At 38.2% G+C, this 24,564-nt stretch overlaps 2 protein-coding genes across 2 annotated transcripts; one reads left to right on the top strand and one right to left on the bottom strand.

Annotated features, from left to right (window-relative positions):
• Nucleotides 1–7,162: 7,162 nt before the first annotated feature.
• Nucleotides 7,163–9,074, bottom strand: LOC149209243 (protein DMR6-LIKE OXYGENASE 1-like). Its single transcript, XM_089398552.1, has 4 exons — nucleotides 8,835–9,074; nucleotides 8,536–8,771; nucleotides 7,614–7,941; nucleotides 7,163–7,495 (listed from the first exon to the last, which is right to left on the bottom strand). The coding sequence occupies exons 1-4, from the start codon at nucleotides 9,072–9,074 to the stop codon at nucleotides 7,163–7,165; spliced, it is 1,137 nt and encodes a 378-aa protein (XP_089254678.1).
• Nucleotides 9,075–15,232: 6,158 nt separating this feature from the next.
• On the top strand, nucleotides 15,233–19,350 carry LOC149209242 (uncharacterized). The gene is made up of 3 exons (XM_089398551.1): nucleotides 15,233–15,317; nucleotides 15,669–16,975; nucleotides 17,152–19,350. The coding sequence occupies exons 1-3, from the start codon at nucleotides 15,233–15,235 to the stop codon at nucleotides 19,348–19,350; spliced, it is 3,591 nt and encodes a 1,196-aa protein (XP_089254677.1).
• The last annotated feature ends 5,214 nt before the right edge of the window (nucleotides 19,351–24,564 follow it).

Here is a 24,564-nt window from a genome sequence, read left to right as displayed (position 1 = left end):
GTTTTGTGGAAGATGGTGATAGAGGGGAATAGGATGTTGATTGATCACATTAGTAGGCTCACTAATCTCATGTGACAAAATGGCCTACAACACAATGTATACATCCCAGCTTAACTAGCCATCAACTAGAGCTACTGGACTAGCATGCATATGTCACTCTAGTGTTTCATTCACACAAAACTTGCAATACATGTTGAGACACATTAACTAAACATTTTGACATGTGAAATTAACATACCATGTCAATACAAGTTTGTAAATAGGGTTGCACCATACAACAAAAAAACCTTAAAATTCCTCAGTTATCAACTTTCTAGTATGAGGATTAAGAGAAAAGGTTATTGACCATTTAACCTACAAACTTCAAGAAAAATTACAACTACAAATTGTCTCTAACCATATTGATACTAAGGGGACATATCCAAACAAGTGAAATCCTAATTGAATTGAGGATGAAGTATAAATTTGGACAAAATGACTACAAAAGAATTAACAAATAATAAGGAATAACATTTGGCAAATAAAAATTGAAGAAATGATTTGTGAGAAGCCTTAGAAAAACTTTACAAGTTGGGGGATTATGGTAGAAAAATGGAAAAAAAGAGTCTCTCATTCTTGATAGGTCACATGTAAAAAAATGATAACAAAGAATAATTCAATGGCCAAATCTACAGGAAACATTGACAACACAAATTGACAAAGAAAAAAAAGTTGAAACAAAACAAACCCAATAACAAAGCACAATTGGAAACTCAAAGCATTACATAACACTAAACCTAAATCCAACAAGTGTAACATTTAAAACATAAATATAATCTTGACTTGGTAGGGGTACAAGGCACCTGATTCATAGAAAAACTTGATTACATCACCAAAAAGGTTCTGCTAGAGGTGCAAGCATCATACTCAATTGATGAGTGGACAATAATTAAAAAATAATTGCAATGAATGGCACACCATATCCATTAGACATCTTACAATTGATTGTAGGATTGACCACAATTATGGTCATAGGTTGCACCTAGTTCTAGTATGTGACTAAGATTGCAATATTTCAATCCAAGTGAATTCGAATTGAATTTTCCATCGTGTACGTTGACATGATCACCCTCTATTGGTTTGATGGGAATTGACAAACAAAGGGTGTCATAGTGCTATAAAAAGAAATTTCCATGAATACATGACCAAAGACTATTCACGAACAACTTGTCCATCAACTAATGCAAAGTGAATAACCAACAAATCATTGGGTCAAACATATCAATAATGCATGGGGACCCAACAATATTGAACAAGTATAGGGAAGTGAGTTTTAAACCACATTATTTGACTTTATGACTTTTCAACAACAATTTTTGTAATAAAAAATATTTGTTATTTTGTATTTGTAACTCCATATCTCCCTCCTCTATCGGACAAAGAAGGACTTGACGTGGGGTGGAGATTTTGGAGTAAAAGAACAATTAACTATCTAGTGGAATTTGTAAGCTCCTCAACTGTGGATGTAGTTAGACATTAGTAACTACCCTTGTAAGTGAATATTGAATGTAAATATGGCGTGAAGGTAACATAGAAACAACTCGATTTTGTTGTCGTTGTGGTGATTTTATAATAAAGTGTTTATTGTTAGTCTCTAGATTACTTTGTTATCTCTATGTCTTTTATGTGTGTGAGTTATAAATTGTTGTATAATATTGTTTATGTCTCTGTGCAAGGCTACTACTAATAACACTTGCTTACAAACCCCTTGATTTCTATTAAGCCTTTACTTACTTCCTAGTTTTTATCTATTTTCCTTTCTTTGTCAAACATGCAAGGAAATAACTGTTGGTAATAATGCTTAATCAATTATGTAAATTTCTATTTAGTGTTCTGTGCAAAATGAAGGCAACAAATTGTTAGCTGTAGTAGTGCTGGAAACTAGCTGTAATGTCAGTAGATTTGTTTCAGAGTTGATTTTAGTAATAGTTTTACTATTTAATAATGTAGGTAATAGTTGAATTAATATATGAGATTTGCAGCATTTTTTAGCTCACACAGTAACTGTGTTTCTTAATTGTTTTATTTTTTTATATGTATTTTTCTTCATAGTATTGTTGGCTTCTCAATTGGCTTGAAATAATTCATTTCATATTCTACAAGTGGTATCAGAGCAGGTAAAATTATTTTGGGTTAAAGTTTTATTGTTAGAATTTCGCCAAAGTTAATCATGTCGAATTCTAACCAGATGCTAGTTCCAGAATTTGATGACAACGATTATGATTATTGGTGCATTAAGATGCTAACCTTTTTGATTGGAAAATATTTGTGGGAGATTGTTGAATTAGGATATGAGGAGCCAGCTGATTGGAATGCTCTTACAGTTAATGAAAGAATAGCAAGAAAGTAAGCAAGGAAGAAGAATGCTCAAGCTTTGTTTCACATTCAGATAGCTCTTGATAAGAGCTTATTTCCAAGAATATCAGGAGCAAAAACCGCCAAAGCTGCCTGGGAGACTCTACAAGAAGCTTACCAAGGTAGTGATCAAGTTAAGGTGGTCAAGCTTCAGACATTGAAGCGAGAGTTCAAGAATTCGAAGATGCAAGAAGCTGAAAGTATCACCGACTATTGTGTGAGAGTCAAAGATGTGGTCAATAAACTGGCTACACTTGGAGAAGCTGTAAGTAATGAAGTTTTAATTTAAAAAGTATTGAGATCTTTAACACAGATGGAATCATGTTGCAATAATCATGGAAGAAAGTAAGGATTTGACAAAACTACAGTTTGATGAATTGGTTGGATCTTTGATGTCTCATGAAGAAAGATTGAAGGAAAGTTTTGAAGCTGTAGAGAAATATTTTTCCTCTAAATTACAAATTACAAAGAATGAAGATGCAAGTAGCAGCAGTACCAAAAGCCATCAAGGTCAAAGTAAATGGCAAAGCCAAAATTATTCAAGAGGTAGAGGAAGAGGTGGCTCAAGCGGAAGAGGTAGTTTCAGAGGAAGAGGTGGAGGTAGATTTGATAAGAGAAATGTTAAATATTACCATTGTAACACGTATGGTCACTTTGAAAGAGAATGCAGATTGAAAGAAGGTAAAAATGTTGATTATGCTCAAGAAAATGGTGAGTATCCTCCAGATCACTTATTTTTATCTTATGCCAAAGGTGAAATTACTACTAAAGATGTTTGGTACCTAGATTATGGATGCTCTAACCATATGACAGGGAATGAGAAGTTGTTTTCAGCAAAGGATGGAAGTTTCAAATCCAAGATCTAGCTTGGTGATGATAAATCATTGGAGGTTGCTGCCAAAGGAGCTATGGAGGTCCAAACAAAAGAAGGTATAAAGAGTATTCATGACATTTATTATACTCCACAATTGAAGCATAATTTGTTGAGCATTGGGCAGCTCTGTGAGAAAAATTATAAAGTAATCTTTGAAAATAAGACATGTACTATCTATGATAATAATAAGCGAAATAGGGTGATCAATGTTGTTCCTATGACAAGAAATAGGATGTTTCCCTTGAGGTTTGATGAACATAACAGCAATCTTGCTAATATGGCTTATGAGGATTCAAGTTGGTTATGGCATCTTAGGTATGGGCATTTAAATTTTCAAAGTTTGAGGTTTCTAACCTCACATGCATTACTTTCTGGTTTGCCCAAGGTAGAAGAACATAAGGAGGTTTGTGAAGGACATGCTAAAGGAAAGCAGGCAAGGGAAAGGTTTCCAAAGGGTAGTGCATGGAGGGCTCAACACCCACTTCAGCTTGTTCATTCAGACATATGTGGTCCTATGCAAACTAAGAGTTTGGGTAAGTCATCATATTTCATCACTTTTATTGATGATTACTCACGAAATTGTTGGGTATATTTTTTGAAGGCCAAAAGTGAAGCCCTCGATACATTCAAGAAGTTGAAAGCCCTTGTAGAAAATGAGAGAGGGTGCAAGATCAAATGTTTACGGACTGACCGTGGGGGAGAATTCTGCTCAAAAGCTTTCCAGAGTTATTGTGATATGAATGGCATCAGGAGGCAGCATACTACAGCATACACACCCCAGCAGAATGGCATAGCTGAAAGAAAAAATCGTACTGTGGTTGAAATGGCAAAATGCATGCTACAAACTAAGGGATTGAGCAACACTTATTGGGGAGATGCAGTTGCTACAACAGTATACATCCTCAACCGTAGCCCACCAATGCACTGGAAAATATGACTCCTTATGAAGCTTGGTATGGAAAAAGGCCTAATGTTAATCATTTCAAAGTTTTTGGTTGTTTGGCTTATGTGCATGTACCTTATCAGAAGAGAAAAAAGTTAGATGCAAAGAGTGAGTTATGTATTTTTATTGGGTATAGTGAGACAAGCAAGGCTTATAAATTGTATAATCCTCTAACTAACAAACTTATTGTCTCAAGAGATGTAATTTTTGATGGAGGGTGAGTTTATGGTCATCAAAAAGGCCATGTTGAGAAGACAGAATCTATTTTGAATGATGATATAATTGTTGATAATGATCATGAGTAGCCAACTAATGTTTCTGTAACTAGTGGCTTAACTCCACCAAGCAGCCCTTCATCAATTTCTTCAACATCAAGTTCAAGTCCAACTTCTTCTCCAAGTTCTACAAGGAAGGTAAGAAGATTGAGTGATATTTATGAGAGGAGTGCAAATCAAGCACATGAAGAAAGCCCAATAGGTGAGATAGTCAATTTTGCTTTATTAGCCAAGGCTGAATTTGAACCATCATGTTTTGAAGATGCATGTACTAATGAGGTTTGGATGCAAGCCATGCAAGAAGAGATGGATTCCATTCAAAGGAATGACACTTGGAAGTTGACAGAGCTTCCACATGACAAGAAAAAGATTGGCACCAAATGGGTCTATAAGACTAAATTTAATAGTGATGGGAGTGTTGAAAGACACAAAGCAAGATTAGTTGCTAAAGGATTCACACAGAAGTATGGAATTGATTATGAAGAGACATTTGCACCAGTAGCAAGACAGGAGACCATTAGAAGTTGATTTCATTAGCAGCACATAAAAAGTGGAGCATATATCATATGGATGTGAAAAGTGCCTTCCTGAATGGGTACTTAGAAGAGGAAGTATATGTGGAGCAGCCACAAGGTTTTGAAGTGGAAGGAAAGGAGAATAATGTCTACAAGTTGAAGAAGGCTTTGTATGGCCTTAAGCAAGCACCAAGAGTGTGGTATGCAAGGATTGATGGATACTTTCAGGAAAATGGCTTCCAGAGAAGTAAGAATGATCCTACCCTTTACTACAAACAAGAAGGTATTGATATTTTAATCATAAGTTTGTATGTTGATGATCTATTGTATATGGGTAGTAGTTCTAAGATGAATGATAAATTCAAAGTTGTTATGATGAATGAATTTGAGATGAAAGATCTAGGAATAGAGGTTTATCAAAGTAAGGATGAGATTTTCATTTGCCAGACAAATTATGCACAGGATATGCTAAATAAATTTGATATGCTTGATTGTCATCCATCCCCTACTCCAAGTGCTCATGGAGAGGTGTTATGTAGAGATGATGGTGCTGATTTAATTGATGAGAAAACTTACAGAAGTATTGTGGGGAGCTTGATATTTCTAACCCACACAAGGCCTGATATTACATATTCAGTTTCACTTGTTTCAAGATATATGACAAATCCATTTGAAACACATATGAAGGTAGCCAAGAGGATTTTAAGGTATGTGGAAGGCACTCTAAATTTTGGTATTCATTACTACTCTTCTGAAAAGTTCAATCTTGTTGGATTTAGTGATTCAGATTGGGGAGGTAGTCTTGATGACCGTAAGTCCACATCTGGAAATTGTTTCTCTTTTGGTTCTGGTTTGATTACATGGAGTTAAAAAAAACAAAGCATTGTTGCCCTCTCATCCACAGAAGCGGGTTACCTTAGTAGGTACACAAGCTCTTTGGCTTAGAAAATTTTTGGAAGAAATTGGAGAAAAACAAATTCAGCCTACAGTGATTTATTGTGATAATGTAAGTGCCATCAAGTTAGCAAAGAATCTAGTTCACCAGGACAAAGCATTTTGACCTGAAATATCACTTCATTAGAGATTTGGTGCAGAAGAAGGATATTGAATTGAAGCATATAAATACTCAACATCAACTAGCAGATATCTTCACCAAAGCAGTTGCAAAAGATTAGTTTTTAGCACTACGAGATAAGATAGTAAATCCTTATTAATCATTAAGGGGGAGTGTTGGGAATAATGCTTAATTAGTTATGTAAATTTCTCTTTAGTGTTCTGTGCAAAATTAAGGCAGTTAATTATTTTATTTTTTTATATGTATTTTTCTTCATAATACTGTTGGCTTCTCAATTGGATTGAAATAATTCATTTCATATTCTACAATAACTAAAAGAGTTGAATCTCTTAGAATTCATTGACCATACTCAATCATGTTAACTTAGTTTACATCATCACTATTTCATCATAATTGGCATATCATCAATCATAATCACATTGCAATGTGAACTAATACTTACCTTAATTTACACAATGATGTTTGTGTGATAACCTATTGGTCCACTTAAATACCAATAACTACTATTAAAATTCAACAAATTGATAAGAGTAAATTAAAATCTTAATAATCCCCTAGTACAATTGAAATTCAAAAAAATAATAAGAATAAATTCAAACACTTGGCTGCCAACTATTATTGCATTCAACAGTTTAAGTGATGTTTACCCACTATTCTTGCATTACATAAGAGTTCATTTAAAAGTGACTCATTCATACAGGCATATATTCATATGATATAATATCATATTAGCACCAATCAAATAAATGAAGTCATGTAACACTGTAATGGAATCCACCTGGCATCCACCTTGGTTCCTTTTCTCCTCTCTCACTGGTAGAAAAATAAACATAAACAAGCTAGATAGATATAAACCAGCTAGATAGATAGAATAGTAGCATATCACAATTACAAACACCACACACCCAACATGTGAAACCAGCTAAATAGAAATAGATAGAGTAGTAACATATCACAGTTATAAACACCACACACCAGACATGTAAAACCAGCTAGATAGATAGAATAATAGCACATCATAACTATAAACACCACACACCAGACATGTGAAACCTTTGCAAGTTTACTTTAGTTCAGTAAATGGCATCATGGTTGTGTAAAACCCAAATGAAAATGATGAAGAAGGTAGTAGTGTGAGCGCCATAAATCAATCCAATGACCTTTCTCTGGATATTCGACCTTGAATTGATCCAACGCAGTCTTCCCGATCTGTAATGGCTCAAAGTAAAAACGTTTGAAGAACTCTTCATGCTTATATCCTCTGTACACAGCCGGATGCTGATCATCAATCATGGACGCTGCAGGAGCAATGAAGGAATCCTTGTCAGGGGAATAGAGCATTGGAATTGATATACGCGCAGTGGAAGAGTTGGTTAGCGCTCTATGTACAACACTCCTGAACCTCCCATTGCTCACAGTCTGCTCATTTTACACAAACAGTTAAAGGCTTTAGTTATGAACACCATCACCGTTTAAAAGACTCCAGGAAATTAAATTATGTATAGTACACTAGCTGTGCCTTGCAGCCTTTACTCACCTGCAGTTGATCCCCCAAGTTGACGACCAAGGCATGAGGTGTGGGTTCTACAGCGACCCACTTCCCATTGTTTAGGACTTGCAGGCCGCTGACATCCCCCTGCATTAGAACCGTGAGGCCACCTGGATCTGTAAGGCCTCCTACTCCAAGGCTGATATCTGGGTTTGGGTTTGGGCATGGAGGATAGTAATTTATATGCATGTGTTGGCTTGGTTTTCCAAAACGTTTATCCAAGTAGTCAGAATCGAGCCCCATAGCTTCAGAAATAGCTGCCAGGAGCTTGAAGTATATTGCTGTCAACTCCACAGTGTATTTGCCTGCAGTCTCTCTGTAACAAGTTAACGAGTTAGATGGTTGAAACTTGATGCCTGTTTGGCCGGTTTTTGTACCAGGGTGCAAAGTGCTACAAAAAGGTATTTTATGTCAATGGTTGATTTCTGAAATATTAATTAATATTTTTGAGACATAAGAGACATAGAAATATTAATATTTTGAGACAGGAGAGACATAAGCTAGATCAAATGAGGTTAAATAATTGATTTTGTCCATGTTCATTTGATCTTAGAATATGTGGAGAATTCACAATGTGAAATAAATAATATCAAAAAATAAATAAAAAACATATAATAACATTTCCAGGTATTAAAAACCTCTGCCCTTCTGAAATCCTGGTAAAACTTTTTCCCCTTAGGAATTCTTGTTAGCAGAAATAAGCTCAAAAAAAAAGCAGAAGAAATAAAATATACAAAATGGTGTTACAAGAAAAATTATAACACAACAATATTAAGAATAATGTTGATGAGTAATTTTTCTTAAAACAATTAAGACAACGCTTTTAGAGTAGACACTCGAATCGACACTGCTATCCGGCTGGACAAAAGATTCAAAAGTTAACATAATTAGAATTTGTGGAATGGCTTACCTAAATGCTACAGGTTTTTCAGGCCAAGAGCTCATGGCTTCCTCCTGAGGTAGACATGGTTGCATCAGAAAGTTCCTCCAGTTAAGGAATTCTGTTCGAACATTAGGACTGTCTGTAACAACCCGAGTCAGTTGCTCGGGGTCCTCTGAGTAGTAGCGTGCTCGGTCTTCCGTAGGCATATTGAAGAATTCTGTGCATTGTTTTTCATCATTGTTCACTATCGACATTAAAACAATCTGTTCCAGAACAATCTTTAAAAGCATTTAGATTACGAACTAAAAATTTATGAAAGGCTTCACCTGGAAAACGCCATGCTGCTCACATGCACGTCGGATTTCTTGGATGACAGTTCTTCTGTTAGGGCCATCGAGGCCTTTGAGATCCACCACGGGAATTCTCTCGAAGACAGACACATGACACATATCGGGGCGTTCATCCAGAGGCTGAATATATTTATCTCGCACTTCAAGATGATTCACTCCATTGGACAGGAGTGTTTCCATACCTTTGATCTCATTGGCCATCTGCAAATTTTCCATTGTGGATAACCTTTCTCTCTTTCTGGGTACTCTTTACATTTTATATCGTTGATAACCTATTTATTTCTCCAACTCTGTAGGGTTGAATTGAAGCTAGGCACCACCTAGTGTTATGCATAACTTTGCTATGAATACACCAAAAAAGAATTTGTGGTGGGTTAAGAGTCTCAAGAGAGGAGAGTCTTTAAAAACAAATAAATAATAGATATTATTATAGATTTTTAAGGTCATAATTAAGCTATATATTAAATTGGTATATGAGATTTTTTGACCACTAAGTCTATAAAGCCATATATACTCTACCTCTCTAACTTTGAACCAGTGACCTCTTAGGAGGAAACACATACTCTTAATCATTAGACACACTCAAGCTGCCTATTTTAAATAACAATAAAATTAAAAAAATTAAAATATATTTTAAATTACATGTATTTCTTTATATATATATATATATATATATGTATGTATGTATATGTATATAATGTAACCAAATAGGATATAAATAAAACGTGTGCGTATATGTATATGTATATAATGTAACCAAATAGGATATAAATAAAACGTGTGCGTATATATATATATATATATATATATGTGTGTGTGTGTGTGTGTGTGTGTGATGATGATGGTTAACCAAACTTTAGTCTATCAGACCTAAAGAAACAAATTATTTAGTTTGATTTAAGATTTTATTCCTATGCTCAAAAGGCTCGGAGAGAAGCCTCCCAAGCTCACTATAGTTTTGACAGGCTCGGAGAGAAGCCTCCCAAGCTCATTATAATTTTGACATCGTAAAAGGCTAGGAAAGTCAGTGTTGCGACAAAGATTATGAAACTGAGATTTAATGTGGTTGTATGCGGGGCACTCTGAGAGGAAGTGGTTTTCATCCTCAATGTTCCTATTCTCACAGAGATGGCAGATCCTTTCCATCCATGGTGTTTTAGGAACTGCCCAACCACTTGTTTCACTATGGAGCTTATGAGAGTTTGTTCTAATCTTTGCTATATTAATTTTCTTCTTTGAGCTAGCTAAAAGAGAGAGATACTCTTGATATATATATATATTAACAAAATTTGAAATTTAAAATATTTGTATAATATACATACTTGTTTCTTATATATCAAATTTTTATATTTAATTGAAATAATACATTTTTACTACCAGTGTTTATAAATATATAAATTTATATAATTTAAACATGTATGGTATAAATAATATACAAATATATATTTTAAATGCGTACAATATAAATAAAAAATGCATATATATACTACAAAATAATAAATAATAATAAAATTTAAAAAGTCAACATATTTTTTAATTTACATATATAATTATATGTATATATTTAATTTTTATATTTTATTAAAATATTATAAGTGTAATGTACCCCGGTAACCTCGCATGTAAAAGAAGGGAGTTAGAATTTTTTTTTATACAAATTACCCACAAGTAATTATCCAAATCACAACTCCACAATTCCTCATTAACCATTATATATAATGTACATTAGCACATCAAGTAAATTGCAATAAAAGACAGTAAGTTGATTAACCATTAACCACCACTGTGGTAGTATAATATCTTAAACTGTCTCTTGAATCCTTGCATCCATTTCATGATTTCCTTAACCATATTAGTTAATCACATACTTGGACAATATGATTATGCCATCAAATAAAAAACCATAAACATCAAGGATTCATCATCATCAAACTGACACATAAGGCAATCACACCATTGAACACCAATATACCCTGGAAACCTCGTACGTTGAAAACGAGTAAACGTTTAATCTTATTATTAAACTCTCGTGAGGGTTTTCACCCGTCACTCAATGGCTTATAAGGGATTTCATCCCTTAACCATTGTTATAAAATCATTACAATGAATTATCATTAAGTTGTCACATAACTAGCTAAAAGCTAATACAGTTTCCATGAAACCCTAGCTAATACAGTTTCCATGAAACCCTTTACTTACATACCGCCACATGCAACATTCCTTGTGGCATGATTGTTCTAGCAATGTACGATCCCGCAACTTGTACTCATCTGCATGGACCGTTAATCCTCTTCCTGCCACAACATTAAACATCACTTTTCTTTGGCTCCATCCGCCATCGCTTCCTGTCAATGTTATCATCAACCAGCTTTGGCAACAAGATTAGATACCATATTAATCAATCAATAATCAACCTCTAAAAGAGATCTTTTAACATCTACTCATATGCATGAGCAAGCATGACATACTATTTAACTAGTACATATACTCAAGTAAATATTGTTTTACCTTCACAATGTTTATTCACACTAATGCATAATTCTCTTTAAGAGATCTAACCCATTAGTTCTACTAACATGTATAACACATTTGTTATATCTTCATACATGTAATAAACTATTGTTTCTATGCTTAAGCACATATGTTCTTTTCACATAGTTAAATTTTTTAGAACTCAACATAGCTTCTCTATCATACAAAGAACATAATTCTTATATCACAATCACTATTTTTTGTGCATACATTAGCACTTCTTTAACGTATGCAACACATATTCCCTTCACTAGAATACTACCATCATTTCATGTAACAAATCACATACTTATTTCTTAAGGAAGTCATTATAACCCCATTTCTTTATCTTCCTATATGTAAGCTCCTCATGCTTCCCTTTCAAGAAATTATTATAGATTCCATCTTTATGCATAAAAATTCAGGAAACAATAACATTAAAACTTAACCTTTTATGCACTAAAATTAAGAAACCGACACAACTCATCAAACAGGACAATATTTTCACGAGATTATCATTTTCAAGAAAGTTAACATAATCACTTTCTCTACGTACACACAAAAACATCTCTCCAAAATCACAATAGCTACCCCTATGTGCATGCAACTTGTGTTTTTCCTAACACAATTACTTTTACTACAATGCACATAATCCTTTCATGAAACAAGTATGGATTCTGGTTCTTTTATGAACACTATTCATATGTGTCTTCTAAGGAAATAATCTCTATTTTTGTTTTCAAGAGATCTCCCATAAAGTCATTATTTTCATGTAGGAAGAATGCACTCTTTTCCTGAAAAGAATACTATATTTATGTGTATATAAAAATACTCTTTCTTCAAGAAAGTTCGTATGATTACCTATGTGCCTAAAAGCACATCATTAGCAATTTCTATCATGCATGCAATGCATATCTATTTCACAAAAACTTCGAAATCAGCTAGCATCCCAATGCAATAAAGCATGTATCCCTTTTCAATAAAATCCAACTTAACTACTACTCCTTTTAAATGCATTCTCTTTTCCATAAATGCAATAACTATTATTTGAATATGGGTTATCCTTACCCAAAATAGCTACTTCTATGTCAAAATAAACATACACTCATTTCAAATACTAACACAAACTACTACCTCTTCCAAGATTTGGCATAGATACTTATCTCTTCAGTGGCTGACTCCATGCTTCCACTGCATGCTTCCATCAAAATAATAAAACAATGTGCGGCTAGCGTGCTCATCATCCAGATATTTGACGACTACAAAGGAGCAGACACAGTGGCACACATAGTAATTGCTGCCGCTACCAAGGCGGCCCTTGTAGGTCCGCCTGGAGGCCCCAAAACCCCAACTTCAGGCCGAGCCTCTCGACCTCTAAGCAGAGCCTCTCTTTCCTATCGGGATCTTTTACGATGTGTATCTTGAAGGGTATGTGGGCATCGATCAGAGGCTGGGCAAGGTCGAAGGCCTTAGTCTATGTGAAGGCATCAAAATCGTCCTCAAGCTTCTGCTAGGACTCCTTGTCGTTGTTGTCCTCAACAGATAAATCGATAGAACCCCAATCAGCCCCGTACAAAATGCTGGTCAGCCTAACATGGAGAAGGATCAGGTTATCGCCCGGGCGGAGGTAATTAACCACGACCCATTTTTCTGCAAAGGCACTCAAATGCCCCACGGTTTATTTCGTGGCTTCTCCGTAGGTTCTACAGTCTCGCCAATTGTGAGGATCGTTACTCTTGGATTGTTTTCCCTTGAGTAATCCCCGGTCTTGGAGGCTTAGGGTGACATTTACAGCGAGGATGCCATGAATCGGTTAGAATGTAACTGCCTCCTCTATCTGGCACTTCCTCTCCGCTCATTTGCATGCCTCCCCTCCGTATGAGGAAACCCCGCTATTCATTCCCCTATCCAAGGTAATTCCCCCCCTCATGACCACTGCTGCTACGGTTGAATACGTGGCTGATTCAATTTTACAACTAACCAGAATTAGTTTTTGAAACTAATTCATAACCTTTTTAACAAAATTACTATTTACTCATCTATATAATTTTCCACCCAGTTATTTAGGGATGTCACAATAAGTATATATGAGCATATACATTTCAATAATTTAAGTTGTATGGTATAAATAAAAAAACTAATATATATATATATATATATATATATATATATATATATATATATATATATTAAAATATTCATTTAATATATATATATATATATATATATTATAATTCTATTAACACTATTTATAAATATATAAATTATTAAAATATTACTTAATTTAGATAAGTTTCTTCTACATATTTAATTTTTATATTTTATTGAAATATTAAATTTCTATTATAAATATTTATAAATCTATTATGTGTTATATGACATAAATAAAAAAATAAACATATCTTAATAATTATAATTATAAAAAATTATATATATATATATATATATATATATATATATATATATAATTCTATTATAACTCTTTATAAATATATAATTTAAGCATGTATAATATAAATTTACATATATATTAGAATAAATGGTAATAAAATTTAAAGACTAAAATGTTTTTTTTAATTTACAATTTTTTTTTTTTTCTATATTTTATTTAAAGATTATTTTGTTTATTTTTGGCAAATTCAATTTGCAATTTCTTTGAAAATGAAGTATTATGTTAGAAGAGGCTCCATGTTCGAATTCTCTTAAGTTAAATGTTAGAGCTACACATGGTCCACTTAGAGGTTATAATGGTTGAATCATTACTAGACAGTGACATATTCCTTTAAATACCAAAATAAAAATAAATATTACAAAAATTCTCTTGATTGATTAAGAGCTCATCCTCCTTGGAGGTAAGGAAATAGGTTAAAGGCTTAAGACTTAGAGGCATGTGGTAGTAGTGTAAGCCTACTCCTTTAAATACCAAAATGAAAATAAATATTACAAAAATTATCTTGATTTATTAAGAGCTCATCCTCCTTGGAGGTAAGGAAATAAGTTAAAGGTTTAAGACTTAGAGGCATGTGGTAGTAGTGCAAGCCTACCCCTGCAAGGCTACCCCTTCACAGACCATAAAGAGTAATTCGAAGTAATGTGGTTTTCTTGAATAATAGTGATGACTCAACCAACTTTTGTGGAATATTGTCCCCACTACTAAGTTGATAATTGAGTTATGATATGTTTTAAAGGAAAAAAAAAATCTATTTATAAATATATAAATTTCTATAATATTAGAGTTCTGCTATACCTTTTTTTAAATACATAAATTTATATAACTCCTTATAATATAAATAAAAAATTAAGACATACATATATTCGAAAACAATAAATGACAAGAAAATTTAAAGATTAATTTTCTTTTTTAATATACATATATTTTTCTTATATATTTAATTTTTATATATTATTGAAATAATACACTTCTACATATAATATATATATATATATATATATATATATATATTAACACATAAAAGAAAGGATGGAGCGGCCTCCGCGAGGGTTTTCCGTGCGGTCAGGTTTTGGTTAGGGTTTCAGTAACCCTTCAGACAGTGTTTCCCGCACCGCATCTCCTTTTGCCGCATCCTGTCGCTGGTTAATCCCTCCGGTTTCCCTAGCCTATGCATCCGCCGTTCGATGCCCATCCTCGCTTGTCGCCGTCCGGAATCTCGTCACCTGGACGCCCGTTAACCTGAAGCTGTATTCCGTCTCCATCCAGGTATCAATCTCTCGGGCGTTAACCTGCTTACCAGCTGTTTGTTTAACGTTTACCTTGCGGTGGTTTCTACTTTCTACTGCGACTTGTCGTTATCGCCGGGATTCTCTGCACCGCTTATTTCTCACCGTTTCGAGGAGCTGTTAACATGGAAGACTTGGAGAGCGTGGACTACTCTGCGGACCCCTTGGAAGGGGTCTCCATCTGGCGTACCCCCAATGCCAGCTCAGAAGGTATGTTTTATGGTGATTATTCTGGGGTTTACTCACAGTATTCGCATGGATAATCCTCCAGATCCTTGCCCGTGGTTCTTCCGGACGACACCCCCACCTGGCCGGCCCTCTCGACGCCTCCTCACTCTTCGGCGACCCTAGGGTTTGTTGCTGGTACCTTAAACCCCTCCCTCGGGTTAACCCCACCGACTATCGGTTCGTCTCACTACCCGCATAACCCTAACCTGGCTCTTGCCTCTTCCGGCCCTGTGGGTTACTTTGGTCCCTCGTCCGGCAGCTTCTCCTCCGTACTCCCTCTATCGGATCCCCTATCTGGTATTCCTCACGTTCCTTTTGCTAGTATCCCTGCAGCTTTACAACCATCGATACCTGCACATCCCCCTCCTCCGACATCTCACTCTCAGTGGAATCCTCCTCCCTCTGGAGGTCCTAGAAGGAAATCTAAATGTTTCAAGTCACGAGAAGCTGATTATTTCCTCAGACTGGAAGAGGACATTCAGTGGGGCGAAGCTATGGATTTCGCGGACCGGGTCTTGGTTGGGCGCATCAGGGGACGCAATTATACGGCGGCACGCTTGAAGGCATGGGCTTCTGAGGTCTGGGGGCATCATTTGGTTGATCTTCCGTTTGTGCAGACATTTGTGAGGGGATGGTTTGCACTTCGGTTCGCGCGTGCCGATCACACTAACTGGGTTTTGTCCTCACACTGGCATTTTGACCATGCACCTGTGCTTCTCAAGCGGTGGACTCCATTATTCGATCCTGAGATGGAGCAGATTGGGGTTGGCCCTATTTGGATTCGGCTCCCTGGACTCCCCCTTCAATATTGGTCCGAGGAAATTTTCAAGCGCATTGGCAACGCACTGGGCTCCTATATGGGATATGACAAATCTTATCTTCAGACTGGTATGATGGCCTATGCCAGGATTCTCATATATATGGATACACGAGGAGGACTATATGAATATATCACTATTCAGTGGCGAGATTCAGCGCGAAGGCAAATCATTGACTATGAGGGCATCCCATACCGTTGTCGCAGATGCCACAAAGTTGGGCACCTCTACAGAGACTGCCCACTCCTTCGGAAATCACATCGGCAAGCACAAGAAGAAGCTGCGGAGATAGACAACTCGACTCCTTTGAATCAGCAGACGGAACAGCCTCCTGAAGCCCCTCAACGCTCTACAGGGGATGCTGCGCCACCAGAAGGTTCTGGACCCGCTCACTTATCACATGATCCTCCATCCCCGGCACCGCCTTCGTCCTCAGAGGCTCAGGAGCACTCACTGAACCCTCCAAAGGACACTGCGGTTACGGGTATGTCATCTTCACCTATCTCTTTGAATTTGCATGCATCCTGTATTTCATCTATCAATTCACTCTCTGAACCGCCTGTAACTCACACCTCACTTTCACTGTCACATTCATCTCTCACTTGTTCGATTCCTCCACCCCCTCCCCTGGCTCCCCCTCCCCTGATCACATCGACCTCTGCATTAATCAAGCAATCACCCCGTTATTCCCTCCGACCCCGGATCAAGGACAGGGGACCCGACGTGATTGGTCTTGACCCTGTTAATCCACCCTCACACCTTAAGATCGGTCGTGGTCGCCCTTCCCGCATTACTAAAGCCAGGAAGACGGCGGATGAGGAGGTTGCCCTCGGGCGACAGCACACTATTTTTGGGGCCCTTAGAGCGAAGGATGGCCCTCCCCCTCCTTCCTTATGAAAATCCTCTCCTTCAATTGTAGAGGGTTTGCTAGTTCCGCCAAAAAACTAGCACTCAGGAGGCTTATTACCTCGGATCATCTGGATATAATCTTCCTTCAGGAGACCCTCTGTCCTGTGGACCTTCTTGTACGCACCCTATCTTCTTGGCTTCCGCATTGGACTTTCCATGCGCTGGACGCTGCTGGCCGATCAGGGGGTCTTGCCATCGGTGTCTGTAATAAATCCATTGATATCTGTAATTATTGGGGGGGCAAGGGATTCATTGGTATCGACATTCATGTTCATACACTGGATAGGGACCTCCGTCTGATTAATGTCTATGGACCCTGCTCTGATCGACTCACTTTCTGGAGATCCTTATTTGAGAGAGAGCTTCTGCAAGCAGATAACATTGTTCTGGGAGGGGACCTTAATTTCTCCTTGGGCTATTGTGAATCATGGGGGCATATGGCTCAAGTGGACTCCCTCTCAGACTCCTTTTCCTCCCTATTGGAAGACCATCACTGGGTCGACATCCCCTCTGCTAGACTCCAGTATACCTGGTCCAATAATAGAAGTGGGGAACAGAGTTTGGCTAGGAGACTTGATCGCTTTCTTATTAAAGAGCAGTTATATAATGATCTTCCCAGGGCTAGACAATGGGTAGGCTCCGGTGGTCTATCGGATCACAGACCCATCTACCTGGAGATTGATGGCCTTACCCACAAGATCAAGAGTCCTTACAAATTCAATGCTGCATGGCTACGAGATCCATCATATATACACCTGGTCCATGAATTCTGGCAAAATAACCCAATTCGGGATGAAGAGGACCTGTCTACGGGTTTTGTCCGGAAATTATCTGAGCTCAAGCTGGTTACAAAAAGGTGGGCTCATCAGAAGAGGATACAAGATAACCATACTCTCATGGAGGCAGAGAGATTCATCTCGGAGTATGAAAACTCTTCTACAGGGAACTTCAACACGCCTGAGAACAAGGAGCAGTATAATCTATTGATAGCTCAACGTACACAAATCCTGAAGGAAAGAGAAGAAAGTATGAGGCTGAGAAGCAGGGCTATTTGGCTCACTGAGGGTGATAACAACACTAAGTTCTACCACAAATTTGCCAATGGTCGGAAAGCTATCAACACTATTTGGGAACTTAAAGATGAACATGGCCACACCATCTCAGATCAGCAAAATTTGGCAAGGCTGGCTACTGAACACTTCCGAGGCATCTACAAGGCTCCAAGGAATGTTAATATTCTGGAGATCATGCGTATTGCAGAGCTATTCCCCAGATTTGTGGACCAGGACAGTTCGGAAGAGATTCTAAAGGAGGTGACCATGGAGGAACTTGAAGCAACTCTGAAATGGTTCAAAAAGGACAAAAGCCCTGGACCAGATGGGTGGACAATTGAATTTTACATCTCCTTTTTTGACATTCTGGGTCAGGACTTATTGAGTATAGTGGAGGACAGTAGGAAAAGAGGCAGAATATCATCAGCCATTAAATCTACATTCATCGCCCTCATACCTAAGACTGATAACCCTGCCTCCTTTGACGACTTCAGACCCATATCTTTATGCAACTGTCTTTATAAGATTATTGCTAAGATAATTGCCAACCGGATCAAGCCTATACTCTCGCAGCATATTTCATCAGAACAGTTTGCATTCCTACACCACAGGCAGATTCATGAAGCCATTGCTTCGGCCCAGGAACTCATGCATACCCTGCATATCAAGAAACAGAAAGGTATGATTCTCAAAGTTGACCTCTCTAAGGCTTTCGACAGAACTAACTGGTTGTACCTTAGGCTACTGCTCACTCATCTTGGCTTCCCATTTGATTTTATCAAATGGATGATGAGCTGCATCTTGGATGTCTCCTACAGCGTCCTCCTCAATGGAGAAGCGACACCATTCTTCACTGCTGAGAGAGGGCTTAGACAGGGATGCCCACTCTCTCCGCTGTTGTTCCTTCTGATTATGGAAGGGCTGATAGAATTATCTCATCCACCAGAGCACGATGACAAATCACAGGAATCAAAATTGTGGATGAATTCTTCCTTACTCACCTCTTATCCGTGGATGATATTCTCATCTTCCTTAATGGAAGTATTGGTGACTCCTCCTCTCTTCATAACTCCTTCCGTCTTTTCCAGCAGGCTACTGGTATGCAGATTAACAATAATAAATCAACCATCACTACTGTTGGATGCTCAGCACATGAAGTCAACTTTGCCTCACAGCGTTTCCCATTTGCCACCATGGAACTATCGGATGGCATTAAGTGTCTGGGATTCAGACTGAAGCCAGCAGGTTATAAAATAGCAAATTGATTATGGCTCATCTCCAAGGTAGAAAAAAGGCTCCAAGTCTGGTACCACAAATATCTCTCGAGAGCAGGCAGACATGTTCTCATCAAAGTTGTCATAGAGGCTACTCCGGTGTATTGGATGGCCCTGGCATGGATCCCTAGAGGTATCCTGAATCGACTACAGAGTATATGCTGCAGATTCCTATGGAAAGGGCACCAGCCAGGGCGCATATTTGCATGGGTTAAATGGGAGACTATCACGAAACCTAAGAGATGGGGAGGATGGGGAATCAAGAGATTGGCTATTTTCTCTAAAGCGCTGGCAGCCAAGCTCGGTTGGAGCCTACTTACTGCTGACAGTCTCTGGACCAGGGTGGCTTACTCTAAATATATCAAACCACTATCTATTCTAGATTGGCTCTGTATCAGACCTGGGCATAACACACAATATTCTAACATCTGGAAAGCAGTCATTGACTCTATACCACTGCTGAGGGAAGGCATTACTTGGCGGATCAAAGAAGGGAATGTTGTTCGAATAGGAGTGGACCCCTGGGTTGGCTGTGGGAATGCACACAGACTCCCGGCGGAGCTTGTGCACTATCTCAATGACAGAGGTATCATTTATATTAAACACATCGGGGACCAAGCTAACACCACCTTCCTCCAGCAGGCTTGGCTAACTGACAGAGCTTTGAACCTGCCACCTCAATGGCTTGATGATTGGAAGGACTTTATCTCTGCTCTCGTACAAGCCAATATCAGACTCATGGAAGGTCCTGATGAAATTATATGGGCACATGCCAAGCATGGAGCGTACACACCCAAGCTGGGATATCTTAAGCTCATGGAGGCATATAAGCCACCTGAAATTCTTAGCGCTTGGAAGACGATTTGGAAATTAAAGGCTGCTCCCAGGACAAGACTTCTGATGTGGAATATCATTTTTGATAAAGTCCCGACAGGCTCCAACCTTATGAAACGATCTTTCTTTGGGCCCTATCGCTGTCATCTTTGTTTAAACGCTGAAGAGACAACGGAGCACCTCTTTCTCACTTGCAGCACGACCTCACATATCTGGCAATCCATTACTCCTCTCATCCCGCAGCTGAAGCATTGGCACGGGGAATCCCTTCAGGAGGCTTGGTCCACCTGGTGCTCTGAACATTCGGGCAAAGCCAAAAACCTCCCTTTGCTGATCTGTTGGGCTATATGGATAGCCCGTAACTTATCCATTTTTCAAATGAAGAGACCTCACTGGCCTTCGGTCATCCTCTCCACAGTAGCGGATTACAACTTGTTACCTGACGAGGACACTGACTCTACACCAAGAACTTTCTCCCCGATTCCCATTGATCACTCTAAGCCTTGGGCTTTTTTTGATGGCTCGGCCCAAAATGATGGCTGTGGGGGGGGCGCCACTCTTCATTTAAATGACAGACACTGTTATAAGATTCAAATTAACCTTGGAAGAGGCACTAATAATTACGCTGAACTCATCACAGCCAAACACATTATACATTTTGCTATCCTTAAACATTGCAGACACTTACAGCATTTTGGTGATTCAAAAGTTGTTTGCAATTGGCTTAACAATGCATCTCATTGCCATGCATTTGCTTTAAGACATATTCTGGAGGAAGCTAAGAGATTGACTATGTCATTTGAATCTTTTGTCTGTCACCATATCTACAGGGAACAGAACACCATTGCAGATCAGCTCTCCAAAGAGGCAGCGCACAGAATAGGAGAGGACTGGTGGATACAGGAGGACACCGATGGCACATATTATCAGTACTATCATCGCCCTTTTGAAGAACATCTTGAATGATGGGCTATACAGCCCATACATATGCAGATACTTTTGCTATACTTTCAGTATGTAGATACAGACATTACTGCACATCTTTTTGATTATATATAGTATATATTGCTCTCTGCGAAGAGCAAGGCATAAATTTTGATCTTTTGAACTGACTTAACATCATGCTCCCTGCGTGGAGACATATTTAGCTACCAATGAACTCGACAGGCACACAGCCTGCTTTTGAATATGCTACGGCATCTGCAAAATGTAATTTTCTTAATCTTTAATGAAAATTACGACTTTTTCCCAGGGGAAAAAAAAAATTAACACATAAATATATTAAAATATTTAATTAATATACATATTTGTTTAAATATTTAACTTTTATATTTTATTAAAATATTATACTTGTATTCCAACTATTTATAATATATAAATTATTAAAATATATTTTAATTTACATATGTTTGATTATATATTTAATTTTTTTATATTTTATTCAAATATTATATTTGTATTATAGATATATAAATTTATATAATGCAAGTCTAGAAGGTATAAAAAAAAATTAACGGATGCATATTCTTTTATAAATATATATCTTTATATATCATATAAGAAAGCATTGATTATATGATAAACAATGGCTAAGGCATAGCTATAATAGTTTCCTTATGAACCATATCTCAAAACCAACCCTCACTATTACATATCTCCTTCTACATGGCAACCAAAGACCAATATTTCTTACAATACTTGAAACAGTTCAAGCACCTAGGCTGTGTGCAAACATTGAATACACCATAAAATAAGAAACATACAAACTATCACAATTCATCAAAGTCACATATGACGAGACTTCTTATTATCAAATAAAAGCTACAGTAGCATTGGAGAGAAACATGATCCAGGTGGATGTTGGTGGCCACCCACCTATCACATTTGGACCCCCACAACTGTTTCTTTTAGCATTTTTAGTTTCCTTAATTGTAACACAACTTACTATTTTTAGCAATTTTTCGGGTGCTGAACTTCCGGAGCTGTTTTGAGGCCCTAAACGACATTTTTTGGGAAATCTGGGGCAACATGGTTCCATGGACCGATGTTGCCTCCCAAAGTCGTAGTGCTTGGATAGATCTTTCTAACGAGCTATTGTACGCGTCAAACGAAGATTTTATGCCAAAGTTACGACCCCGGGAAGTTGATGTACCAATTTACCCAAACGGGGCCCACAGTTTGGTGTTTCATCTTCTAGGGTTAGGTTTGGGAATGTTAAGGGTTTTCCATTGTTTCTCAACAATAAATAGGCCTTCGAGCCTCATTGTAAGACAGTTCAGAGGCATGTAGCCACCACATCTCTTCTCAGAGATAAGCTACCATCGCCCTAGCTGGTTTATTTCCTTTACTGTTTGTAAGCATATTTCAGTATTTTACATTAATGAAGTGAAGTATTATTTCCGCTACATAACTGTGTTTATGGTTATCTCTGTAATTTGTTACGTTCCTATTTAAATTCGAATCAGTGGTATCAGAGCAGTCTGCTTTTTCTCTATTTTTCTTTGCATGTCCCCAATGAGGTCGGGATATAAGGAGTTAGGGCTTGAACTGGTCGAACCTTTGCAAGACCAGCCTCACAAATCCTGACGGCCTCCCATGGTGGATGAGAAGAAAGAAGAGGGAATAGGAGATCCTATCAAAATCTTACTCGAAGAAGCCCTTGAGCGACAATAGAACGCGATGATGGACAACTTTGCCCAGATCCTTCAGCGGCTACCCAAAAGTGACGCATCGGCTTCCAGCAGCTACTCTAGAAATGCCACGCCCTTTAAGGTACAAGTTAATTTTGAAATCCCCATATTCGAGGGTCAGATAGACGCAGATGCCATAGATAAATGGTTAAATCTGCTAGAGGGTTATTTTTCTGTTCATGAATTTTCGAGTTGGGAAAAGATTGTTTTCGGTCTTCTCAAAGCAGCCCCCCACATCAAGGACTGGTGGGAAACCTACTGCGAGCAGAAGGATGAAAGTACAGGCTAACTATTTTCAGCCACACCCACTTGGAATGACTTCCGGGATGCCATCAAGGAGCAGTACTACCCTGTCAAAAGCTATGAGGACAAATACATCAAATGGACCGCACTGCGGTAGGGACGAGACCAAGATGTGCCGGAGTTCACAAACATTTTTCACACCCTTCGCACACAGTTGGGTATCAAAGATTCTGAGCTACATCTGGTACTCAAATATCGTGGCTGCCTACACAGATACATCCAGGAAGAGATGGAGTTCTTGAACATGTCCTCACTCGGCACAGCATACCGATACGCTGTCAAAATCGAGCAAAAGTTCAAACAGAAGAAGCGAGACTTTGGATCTGCAAATATGAAGCCCAAAGGACAAAGCCAAGGCGGGGTGACCTAAGACAACCCCTCGAAGCCGCAAGAAAAGAACACCACCACAAAACCAAAGAAGGACACAGGAAAGTGGTGTGAGTTCTACAAGAGTCCCACTCATAACACAAGTGAGTGGTGGACCAAGCAGTCGTTGGTGGCCGAGTTGAAGGCTTCCGAATCAGATGCATGTTCCGACCCTGAGCCAAAACCTGACAAGGGGAATGGAAAAGGGAGGCAAATCATTGATGCGAATCCCAGTGCCACTGTTGCCACTGCCAAGATCCAGAAGAATGAGCCCGAAGACCCAGAGGAGGGGGAGCGTCTTTTCCACTCACATATGAGGGTGAACGGTTTGCCACGGCAATTCATTGTCGACAGCGGCAGCCAAAAGAACCTTATTTCAGTAGAGGTTGTGAAGCAGTTGGGCCTACCAACTACACCACACCCACAACCGTACAGTATCGGGTGGCTTCACGAAGGACGAGATCTCAAAGTTCGCCAGTAGTGCCGCCTTCCCTACAACATTAAGCCCTTCATAGACAAGGTATTGTGTGATGTTACACCTCTGGATGTTTGCGATGTACTATTAGACCAGTCATACTTGTGGAGGCGACATGCTGTGTATGAGTCAAGGCCTCGCGCTGTCATTATTTCTTTGGATAATTCATTATATAGGATACCAGAGGTAGCCCCACCTACCACCACATCTTTGATCACTACTAAGAAAGGCAGCAAGCTCATCTCCCAGACCAGGAAATTCATCTGTTTGGTTCACTCCCAAAGTAAGGGGAAGATCGTTGCTACATCCATGACCCCTGCAAAGGGTTCCTCCACGTAGCAGCAGTAGCAAAGGGATACGGTCATGACAGAACAAAGGAACAACTTCTCCTCACCCACAGGGGTACCACACAAGTTTCAGGTGGGCGACAAACTTTGGTTACATCTGCAGAGAGAACGCCTTACCAGAACCCATCAAAAGCTCAGACCACTCCGACATGGTCATTACA

This window comes from Pinus tabuliformis, chromosome 1_2 (assembly GCF_031772625.1).
Source record: "Pinus tabuliformis cultivar Carrire ecotype Pingquan chromosome 1_2, CPIR1, whole genome shotgun sequence".
Taxonomy (NCBI): Eukaryota; Viridiplantae; Streptophyta; class Pinopsida; order Pinales; family Pinaceae; genus Pinus; species Pinus tabuliformis.
Note: the sequence above shows the minus strand (reverse complement) of the source record. Positions and strands in the feature narration are given on the sequence as shown.